The 11443-nt window shown below is 39.0% G+C and overlaps 1 protein-coding gene across 7 annotated transcripts in view; it reads right to left on the bottom strand.

Moving 5' to 3' along the window:
* Nucleotides 1-557: 557 nt before the first annotated feature.
* The window catches only part of BIRC6 (baculoviral IAP repeat containing 6), a 173613-nt gene continuing 162727 nt past the window's right edge, over nucleotides 558-11443 (bottom strand). For 6 of the 7 annotated variants that reach the window (XM_082302472.1, XM_082302476.1, XM_082302478.1 and 3 more), the window contains 4 exons: nucleotides 10401-10478; nucleotides 6095-6283; nucleotides 3005-3139; nucleotides 558-1936 (listed from right to left, as the gene is read on the bottom strand). In XM_082302472.1, coding sequence (XP_082158598.1) covers nucleotides 1757-1936; nucleotides 3005-3139; nucleotides 6095-6283; nucleotides 10401-10478 — 582 coding nt within the window. In that variant the 3' untranslated portion in view covers nucleotides 558-1756. The remainder of the gene's footprint in view (nucleotides 1937-3004; nucleotides 3140-6094; nucleotides 6284-10400; nucleotides 10479-11443) is intronic. The other variant, XM_082302475.1, reaches the window with a different exon arrangement.

Raw genomic sequence — 11443 nt, 5'->3', positions numbered from 1 at the left:
TCAGTCTTGTGTTTTAATGGTAAAGAAAAAAGTCTTCACGCTTAATGAGGGTCTTCAGAGTCAATACATTTGGTTTTGGTACACGTGCCAGGATTTTATAAAAAGACTGTGCTCCTGTAGGTAGACAGTTCAAGCAATAAATGAAGAGCTCTAATGGAAACTCCTAACAAATATAAATTGGAAGTCAGTGGGTAATTTTGCTTTTGGAACCTTTACAGGAGTATCACAGTCATTTTGTACAGTAACAGAAGGTAAGTAAATACCCATCTGGAAAAAAGCAGTTCTGTTTCAACACTGATGAAGTTCTAACACTTGGACTATGTGGCATAAGCTCTTTGTTTCATGTATTTACCAGCAGTTCTGGCACAGGGCTGCTTGTTTTGCTCTTTGACTAAGGACCCCTGAAGTTACACAGATGTAGCCAAGTTGGTATTTTGAGAGGCATGTACAATCAGAACAGGCCTTGGATTAACACAACAGATCAGTAGAACACAAAAACTGTTCTTCGCTCAGGACTACCAGAACTAACTGTTAACCATCAGCATAAGAACACAACCTCAGTTGGTGCCATTTTTAATGATTAGAAATAATACATTGTAAAACAAAAAGTGAAAAAATTCCAGAGTGATACTTATAAACAAAGAACAAATAGAAAACAAAAAAACCTTTCGGTTTTGCCTGATTTATAGTATTTATCATACAACAGATCATTAGTCTGAGGTAATACCAGTATTAACTGTTTAGTCCTTCAAGGACTGCTCAAAAATGAATAACAATGATAGCAATGCATGTTATGTTAAAAGTGAGACTTGATTATTAAATCAAGTGAACTCCTTACCCTTTTAGTTAGGGATCTGTGGCTGCAAGTATAAAACTGGAAATAAGTCTACACAGTTCTATACAGAACATCAGAGTCCTGTGTGGTGTGTCAGTACGTGAGAGTACAGCTGAGTACGTAAAAATCAGACATTTCAATACAGTGAAGACTTTGTTCCAGAATAGCCCTTAAGAAATTTAGAATACTGTAAGTTTACATAAAATAGCCAAAAAAACTCAACTAATTCAGAAGTCCAAATTTTGGCATGAGGTAAAAACCATGTGCATTTATTTCATCTGCATGTTAGATTTAGCAAGCATAAAATTAAATATGTTGACTGTAATGAATTCAGTCATACAAGTGCAAGTCTTCAGCTAGAACGTATTTTATGGCAGTTTATTTAAAAAATGTACCAGTAAATCATAAAAGAGGGATCATGTCCATTTAACGTTTATTGAAGTATACAGGAGGTTTTCTTTAGAATCAAATATGAGCATGAATATATGGCCAAACGTAAAATCTATCAAATTCAGTGAAAATTTTCTGACTTTAAATAGTAGCTGTAAGAATGACCAATATATATTCTTTGTTACAACCGCCCTCACTCTACAAGTAAAAAAAAAATAATAAACATTCAGTAAACATTCTTTCCTAAGGTAGTTTCCCTTATATATCAGTGATTTATCCATTTTTTGTATACATAACTTTTTAAACATACCAATCAGTGGTTCTCACAATTGAAAAATAAAAGCACAAAAAAGTTTACACTCTTGTACAGGTAAATAAAAGATCATTTTTAATTAAACTGTATATCCTTAAGGGCATAGTATAGTTTCAATTTCATTACCTATTACATAATTAACTTCTTACATACAAATATTGACATATTTGGCTTGTGCTTCAAAGCCGTTGTGTCTACAAAGTCCATGTCAATGCAACTCATGACTTGAAATCAGTGGGGACATCTTTACTGCTGCTGGGTTTAACCTGGTCGTGCAACATGGTCTCTTCTGAGCTTGTTGTGGCACTGCATTTTTCTGTGGCGTCATCAGTGTCTGGATCCAATCCTTCAGGACAGGGAAGTTTTAGAAGTTCTTCCCGCAACTGAGCTGTATGACGCTGGACATACAAAAACAAGTCAGCATGGAAGGCCACAGTTAAAACCATACTTTTCACAAGGTTAGACACTACAAGGCAAAAAGAGGAGTAGGTAGAAAAGGCTTAAATGTACTATTTCAATGTCTGGATCAACTTCTCCCCTGTATTTAAGGACTGGTACTTTCCTTTTAGTGACAGAATAATTAGCAAGTGCTGCTGGGGACAAATTAAAGGCGGTCAACAGAACTGCAGCCAACAAGTGCATCGCTATAAACGCTACACCATTGGTCTTGCAGTTGAGTCATTTCTGTGTTTGGGGATCACAGCAGAAACTGGCTTGGACTTGGTAGGTCATACAGTCAAACCAAGTTTATAAAGAATTCAGGATGAGACCTGTCACAGAGACAGATATGAAGAGATTGTATACTGATCACAGTAACTTCTTTTTGAAGACCAGTCACACTGAAAGAAGGGAAGTCTGGCAATAGAAAAAAAAAGCCTTTAAAAATTCGGGGGTTACACCTCAGGGGAAGAAAAAAATATTAAGAACAATATAGACCTGTTGTCTGTGTGTTCACAAAATACACAAATGATAATACTTGGTTAGGAAGGCAGAAAACATTTATAATAGTTAGAACTTGATTAAAGTTAACACAGGGTAAAACTGATTGTAATGGACCACAGTTTATTAACTGCTGGTCTGCTCTAAGAGCTTGTTTTCTGGCAAGGAATTAGCTATAATATGACTTTATCATTAACCCCCACCCATCTTAGAGTGAACAAAAAAACCTCTCTGTTATCACAGAATATTCTCAGTTGGAAGGGACCCACAAGGATCATCAAATCCAGCTCTGAAGTGAATGGCCCATAGGGGATCAAACCCACAGCCCTGGTGTTACCAGCAGCATGCTCCAACCAACTGAACTCATCTCGGGGTCACTGTATCCTATACAAATATTCATAGAAAAAATAAGCAGGACAGGTGCTAAAGGAAAATCCAACTTGTAGTACAAATACTGAGGAAGTGGAGTGCACATACATTTCATCCCTTGACAACTGGGAAACTTAGATTTGTTATAAACGTCTCACCTTCAGAGCTGCTGCATGATGGGACATAGTCCTGCCTACCCGTTTGTCACTGCTGTACTGCTGTATGTCTGCTATCCACTCCTCACACTGAGCCATGATCTCCACTCTTTTCAAGTAGAAGTGTTTGTGGATGACCTGAAAGAAAACATTCCCAATGTAACAGGGATGGAAGAACCATATACTTTAACAATACCAAATTTTCAAAATCTCTGTGGGTCTAACTGAAGATAAAGAAAAAATAATCATTATGAAGGTAATTTCAGAATTGAACCAGGTTGTAGATAAAACTGGAATTTCTGTCCTCAGAGGTTTCCAAAATCCAAGTGGAAAAAGCCCTGAGGAACCTGTTCTGAATTCAGCTGATGCTCTTTTGGGCAGTTTGTTGGTCTGGATATCTGTTCCAATCTGCAGGAATCCACTGTTTGCCATTTCAGCAGTCACTTGTGTTACCTGGTTGCAGGGTAAGCGAGTGCCAGAAACACAGAGAGCAAAAGCAAAAGGGAGAGCAGAATGCTGCTCACATTCTGCAGTTCAAAGCTGAACGTCCTACGCAGGCACAACATGCGGACGTTCACACAGGAGCAGAGCTGCACAGATGCAGTGCTGAGGCTTTCATTGTTTCTGTCACCTCCCTGTTTTGCTAGAGAAGCACAGTGTAAGCAGAAGCACCACATCCTCCCCTGCCACTGACCATGGGCTGCCTGAACAGAAAACAGATGAGCAGAAACACTGTCAGCAGCATGAGCACAGAAACGTTACGCGCCTCTGCAGAGAGAAGGATCATAGCAGCTGCTTCAGAAGGGATGCAACCACTTTGCTCTAAGCAGAGGCAGCACCTTTGGGAACACTGGAATTCTGAGGCCATAGTAGCTGAACTGCCCACTGTTTGGATGGGAGTAATTTTGGTATTGAAGTACATATTTGAGTTTAAAAAATCCAACCAATCAACACTCATACGAAGTTGTGAAACTCTACTTGGTACTGGCTTTGTCTTAAACAGTTTTCTAGAACTCTGAATGGTGAAAGAAACAATAAAACCAAAGAAATTTTATTGAGCACTGAGAGTTCTTGGCCATATTGCAACATAATAGGAAAAATAATTTTTCCCTCTGGAGGTTAGAGAAAATAGCTATCTGTCTAAAGAGAAACTGCATATTGAAAGTGTAATTGACTTCAATTCCGGATACATTCCTTAAATCCATAATGGAGCTTGGAAAAACTCCCAAAGACTGGCAGTTAGGTCTCCTGAGCCTACCCGTCATTTAAGACAAAAAGACAAGACAGCTCAGATTTTTGAAGACAACAGATCTCAGCATCTCCATTCTTAGACCTCAGTCTTCAGGATGACTTTGCATTTATGTTACTGAATTGGTCATCACTGTTAAGGTTTCTAAGATGACCCTACAAAAAACCCAGAGGTCTTAACAAAAAGTGAATCTCCCAAAGAAGTGCTCAAATAATCTGAGAGATGCATTTCCATTAGGATGGGGCAGCAGATGGAATCATTGTTCCAAAGCTGCCTTCTTCATACCAGCAGTGTGAAAGCTGAGCTGCAGAGTAAGCACATGATTGCTGAGACTCTGGAAGGAAAGTGCAGTAACAATAACCTGGGGTTCAGTTACCAAATGGAGTAATATTGCATATCCTTCATTTCTGTACATGTGAGAAGAAACATGGAGCATTACTGTCAGGGAGCCCACTGCTTCTTATATATTCAATTAATTTAATCTTACTGCAATTTGAGAATGCCTTTTGCCAAAGTGAAACCATTACATTAGCTAGAAGAAAAAGACCTATTAGCAGAGGTTATTGGATTATGTGTCCGGATATTATCATTATCATGGTCTTCTAACTCATTGAGTAGAACATTTAAGAGGTAATTCTGAACCACCACCAGGTTTTATTTCATTAATTCAACACCCCTACTTACACTGCACATCCTTTTTCACCTGCATGTGGATAAAAATATCTAACACTTGTAGTGCAGATGAAGTGTCAGTATCTTCCTATTCCACAAGACACAGTAATTTTAATGAAAAAAGGTTTTGTATTCCAAAGGGTGTTTTTTATGGCATCAAGGAAGGGATGGGAGACCAACATCTCAGATGCCACACCTAGCAATGTGCATAATCCTAAAATAATTAGGCTTTTTCAACATTTTATTATGCAGACAATGGAAAGCATAGGTGATACTGCCAGATGGTTCCACACTTCAACACTGGCAACATCTGTAGTAGTTCAGAGCAAAATGTGTTTTTCTGGAAATACTCACTGTAATACTGTGAGATGACTCAGGTTTGACCAAACATTTTGCATTAATATTCATACAGATTCTCTTAGTGTTTTTTCAGCTCTTTTTTCCTTGAACTCTTTGCTGTGTATGTCCAAGTCCCTGAGATCTAACTCATCTGCTTTGGGAAAGGAATTGGACTACAGACACTGAGAGAAGTCCCTAATAACTAAATTCTTCTATGATGCTCCAGGTGAGTTTTAGTCTATTTCCAGGAATGTAAACAAATTAAGCAATTTGATTTATTACAGTAATTTTTTTTTAAGACAGCACGAATGCATGAAGGTTAGCATTGCTTTAGCAGCATCAAGACAGTTGTTTCCAAAGGCACAGGTTTCTAGTGCAGATGCTTTGTGAAATTTCTTTTAAGGTATTTTTCCAATTTGCATTGTCTTGGTGTATCTGAAGTGTTTCTTAGTATTTGCTTCAAATTCATGATCCTTGGAAAAATACTGCCTGTTATTTATGCAGAGTACAGAGCACAGAGTGCCCCTTTGTAGGGCTGATCAGCAGGTGTTACAGGCAATGTAGAAGGTACTGCTCAGTAGTAAGAGTGAGCTGAGCTGATGGAACCATGTTTTATCCAACTGTGCACCAAGATCCCATTCAGGTCAGTCCCATTTTGCACGCATTCCTGTTTCCCAGAAAAGAATCTGTGAAGTTTGGTGCGTCCTTATTCACTGCAGTCTCTTGAGTCAGTTGCCCCAGGTTAAAACAGACATCTCATGCATGATCGTACCAAATATTTGCATTATTCTTAAAGCTCAAAAAGAGAAATAATTGCCTTTCACAAAACCTACCTCCTTAAAACATGGTGATGGATTTCGCATTTGTTCAAGCATTGCCCACTTGACTGTTGCCTGTCGGATATTTCCATCATATTCTCTGGAGCTCTGGGTACCGCTCGGAGTACCTCGTGATCGTTCGTAACCTGGTTCATTGAAGTATGGTTCTGCCACCAGTATTAGGGACTGGACAGACACTAACACCTGTTAAGAGAAGAAACCAAGTATTAAAATTGTGCTACTGAAGTATTCTTACAAATTTACATAGCTCTGCTCACCTTACAAGCAAAACCACTTCCATAGCAAAGTACTCTCATTTGTGACACAGGCTACGTGCAAGCAGGGAACGTCCATGCTTTCCAACCTAAACTGTCACTACACATAAAAACCACCGACTCCTGTGACTGCGGATTTAGCTCAAACACTGAGAAAATGACAAATGTAAATTAAAACCCTGCAAAACAAACATACAGATGTAAGTAAAAGGAAGTATTTAAAGGAAGAAATGTCTGATTGCACCCTTTTGTGAAAGAAAGTGTCAAGTTCTTAGTCAACAATTCTGATCTTTTCCCTGTGGAAGAGCTTACTAATTCTTCTAGTTCTGAACTAGATGGAAAACAAACAAAGGAGGTGAAAAGCCAGGTGAACCACTGAAATTAATCCTGATCTACATTGTCTCTCATTTTTTCTTTCAAATGAATGTTCTTAGCCCTTTCATTTCAGATTTTGCAAACAATACTGTGTCATATGCCAATAAAACAAAACCTCAGTATTTCTCTTCAGATAAGGGAAAAAGTGTTTTCAGTACTGTACCAACAAAGCACCAACTATTCAGTAATTAGGAAATAACAATTTTCCTCCTTTCAATTTTACTATCCAGCACACGTGGGAATAGATGCTTACATAAATTCAAGGCATTTAACTATATACTCAGCTATTCCTAATAAAACCCAAAGAATTAAATAGATACATAGGGCTCTTAGGTATCCAAATGTAGATGTAAAGCATATTCATGATTTGATGGCTTGCTAGTTTTTCCAGTATTAAAATGTTTGTCCCTGTCAACTTGGTTTTTTTTTACTAAGTGAAGAAACCAGTTTCTTCTTTATGTAAGAAGTTTTTCATATGTACTTAGGACCAAATGCACCAGCAAAAATTTTAGGGATTACAGTTCTGTGACACGAACTTCCAGAACTGTAAAGAATTCAACAAAGGTTATTTGAACACTTATATTTCCTCAATTAGTGAAAAGCTGATGATTCGTTACAGACATAGGAATGGCATTTCCAGCACTGGGCATACTTAGGTGTAAGATACCCACACGTCAGGGCAGCTGTTTCTGGAACTGACTCTCCTCCCAGTCTAGGTACAACGTAGAGCTTTAAAACATTCCCTAATTTAGCAACCCAGTTTGTGAATTTGGACATGGAAGACACTTCCTTTCTCTTGGTGGATGGAGAATGTACAACTTACATCCGACAGATGCCACGTCAGCAGCAATTCAAACTCTGACTCTTCCACAGGCACTGCCCTGACAACCACAGCTGTGCTCTGTGCTCAAGAGTGACATTCTCCTGGAGTTTCTCCTGCAGCAAAGCCAGCACAGGAGTGTTTCAGCTTCCCATATTCTTTGTGATGTGTCCAGACAGACACAACGCCGATCAGTAACTTGTATCAAAGCAGCAGTCCAAGAGCCAGCTGAATGACACAGGTTACCCTCAGTCCCAGCAGCACCTCACAGGAACACACCCTCACTCCTTTAGGTGCCATGGCACTTTGTCCTCATGTAGTAGCTGTGCTTTCATTACAGCTGCAGTCTAGGGCAGCCAAGTCTTTATCCTGATGGATTGGACACGTAGCTGTGCAGTGGGAGATGTGAACCAGCATCCCTTGTTGGGCTGAGAAGGAAAATTAAACAAGGTTTTCTGTTTCTCAGGCAGTGCTCCAGGCAGCTGCTGGTACTGTGTGCACCATCACAGGCTCCTGTACCTGCCCTGCACTCAACTAGAAGCAGCCACGGTTATTTAGTGTTAAACCTTAAAATGTAGGTAAACGCATTAAAATATATGGAATGTGCCTCACAAATGAGGTTCCATCGAGCAAACAGACACTTAGATACCAAAAAAGGCAGAATATTAATGCAGATGTGCTAAGTCACAGTAGAGTGACTTCAGGGCCAAGGCTTTGAGTGTGAAAGGTGTTTTGGCGATCTCTGTGCCTTTTACATGTGTCTGGAAGAACAGGCTTTTGCTTTTTAAAAATTTTTTATTTTACATATCTATCTTTTTTTTTAAGTAGCTATGGTAGAGAAATTTGACACTGCAGCATCGTACTTTCTGGGCCTGAATAAGCAGTTGATACTTTGAATTACAATTGTAATGAATGAGAAACTGTAAACTGATCTTCCAGTTTCGCTGGGCAATAAAAATTAATTTCTGAAGTATTTTGGGTGGTCTGACAATAGTTCAATCTCTGAGCCAGAAAAAACATGTAGTGCTTAATTCTTTCCAAGCAATCTATTTAGTCATACAGCTGTTTTCCATTTAATAGTTGTATTTTTCTCCCAATATGATGGGGATGGGACTTTTTCCAATGGTTTTCTTACTATTCTTAAAATGAAACACTAAAAAAAAGTTTTAAATTATAAACTTCTACACTGCATGTGATTTCTAACAATCAAATCGAACGTTTTAATGTAAGAAAAAGGATTTTAGTGAAAATAAGACTTCCTAAATACTTGCAACTTGCTACACTGGTTTTACAGCTGAAGTCCAAAACTGCAGTTCATCTCTTGATTAAGAAGTTGGATCCTGGGAGAGTTGCACTCAGTGAAGAAGTCTTGGATACCTATCCCAACGTGATCCTCTCTCTTGCTGATCTTGAAGCTGAGTGTGAGATTTGCCAGGAAGCTCCCTTGATTGTTCTGCCTTTCAAAGATGAGAGCTAATGGCTTTGCAGTGATATCAGTTGGCTCCCTCAGCTCCCCTGGATTCATGGGGTCTGAGGGAGCCATCAACATGTGGGTCCAAGAAGCTTCAACACTGTTTCCTCTACTGTGGGTGATTCCTCATTCCCACAGACCTCCCTAATGATGGCTCAGGCAAATCTTACCCCTAAGAGTGAGGCAGAGATGACCTCTGCCTTTTCCATGCCCTTGTCAATAGGTTTCCTGCCCCACTGAGCAGCTGGAAAGCCTAAGGAAAATGTGCTCTCTTGCTGCCAGCAGAGTTAGGAAAAGCTTTTCATGTTCGTCTTTATAACCCTCAATGTCTTCAATGCCATCTGAGCTTTAGCTTCCCTAATTTCTCTCCTTAATGTTTGGTCAATGTCCTTTTATTTCACACTAATAGCCCATCCCCTCTTTCCACCTTGCTTCTTTTTGCAGCTGAGCTGAGGCAAGAGTTCTTGTTCACCTATGCTGGCCCTCTGCCTCTCTTGCCTGACTTCCACACACTGGAATAGACCATTCTTGAACGTCTAGGAGACTTGATAAATCTGCTCTCCAAGGCCAAATCCTGAACAAGCTGAAATTGGTTCAGCTGAAGGCAGTAATTGTATTATGCTGAAGCAGTGCAGTCTTCTAGGATTTGGAATAGAAATTGCACCTTGTGCTACATAATAATTACTCCAAACTCGGAATAAATTCAGTAACTGCCATAGGAAAGAAGCCATTGCAGGCTTTACTTTTACTTAATGTCTTTGCTTATGAGTCAGTGCATGTCTGCAAAATAAAGCTGAAAATTGTAAGGACTGTATGCCCTAATAAATTCTGCTCTAATGTAACACTAATTGTTATTGAACACAGCATACCTACACTTTCCTTCCCTTCATCTTTATTCCTCTATTCAGCTCACCCGTACACTTAGGAGGAGGAAGGTTACAGTCTGCACTAATATACTTCACTTACTCATCTCTCACAATGTGGAGCCTCTTTTGTCTTCACCATAAAAAACTTGTGATAATTCTATGAGATGATGTCATCTCCCAGTCCCCCCCTTTTTTTTTTTCTTTTTAGAAATCGAAGAAACTATTTGAAATCATCTGAGCAGAGTTGGTGCAGGAATGAGCTGCACACATGAACAGCCACTCTTCAAGACCAGTCCAACGGAAATACTCATTGGAGAGAGCACTTTGAAGAACCTGTCTCCTCAGCAGTGTTCCTTTTCTAGAGCTCCAAGGACGTTTTCTGGACTTTTGTCTTATTTATCCTTATTTGAAGAAGATAATTCTGGTTTAAATGTTCTAGAAAAGGAATCCTTAGGAGCAAGAGACAACTCACTACTCCTAAATGACATATGAAGAGAAAGAAGAAATTGCTCACCTGCAAAAAACTTGATGTTTGGGGATTCCATTTCTCTTCTGGCCTCCCATGCCATGTGTTAAGTATGCTTAAGCACACCTGAAAAGGTGACATTATTAATACCACAGGCAACTATTATGACAAAATTGTTCTGTTTGGATAGAACAGAATGTTGACATTACATTCAATTTTTTGACCAACTTTTTTACAGCAGCATTCTAAAAGATGAAGTTGTTTCCTATCACAGAACCAATGAGGTTGGAAAAGACCTCAGAGATCGAGTCCAACCTGTGACCGAACACCACCATGGCAACCAGACCATGGCACTGAGTGCCAGGTCCAGTCTCTCCTTTAAACACCTCCACCAACTCCCTGAGCAGCCCATTCCCATGTCTAATCATCCTTTCTGTGGAAAAATTCTTCCTAATGTGCAACCTAAAACTCCCCTGGCACAGCTTAAGACTATGAAACTACTTCGAAAGGAAAACAGATAAAAATGATCTGGATAAGCAAGAACAGCATGTTAATAAACAAAGAAGACAAGGCAGATTACTTTTCCTCACGGGAAACCTATGGATTCTAGTGGCTCCAAAAAAAAAAAAAAAAAAAAAACTGTCTGATTCTCTACTTTCTGCTTTAAATACCGTTATAAAATTTGTAGTTGTGGGTTTTAAAGGCAGTCATTCTGCTTAAGCATGTAAAAGGTGATTTCTGTCACACAGACTATCAAGAAATTGGAATTATTCCTTAACTTTTGTGACTGATCCAAACTTTAGGGAAGTTTATGGTGTTCTTGAATCTTATTGTGAAATGGAACAATCCAAGACAGGGAAAACAAAGAGACAAAATAAACAGAAGAAACTTAGAGGCAAGTATTTTCCAAGACTTAAAACTAGACAAAGAAAAATGGAGATAAAGCACTCAGCAAACCTTCAGCTGCAGCTGATAGGAAAAACATACTTTGTTCATGGAAAGGGTATTTCAGCTAGCCAAAACAGACTTCTGACTGGTTCATTTAGCAAAAAGTGGTGGAAAAGAACACTTTTCTCAGTCAAAAGTACTTG

Source organism: Coloeus monedula, assembly GCF_965178545.1.
Source record: "Coloeus monedula genome assembly, chromosome: 2".
In the NCBI taxonomy this organism is placed as follows: domain Eukaryota; kingdom Metazoa; phylum Chordata; class Aves; order Passeriformes; family Corvidae; genus Coloeus; species Coloeus monedula.
This window is presented reverse-complemented; position numbering and strand designations above follow the sequence as displayed.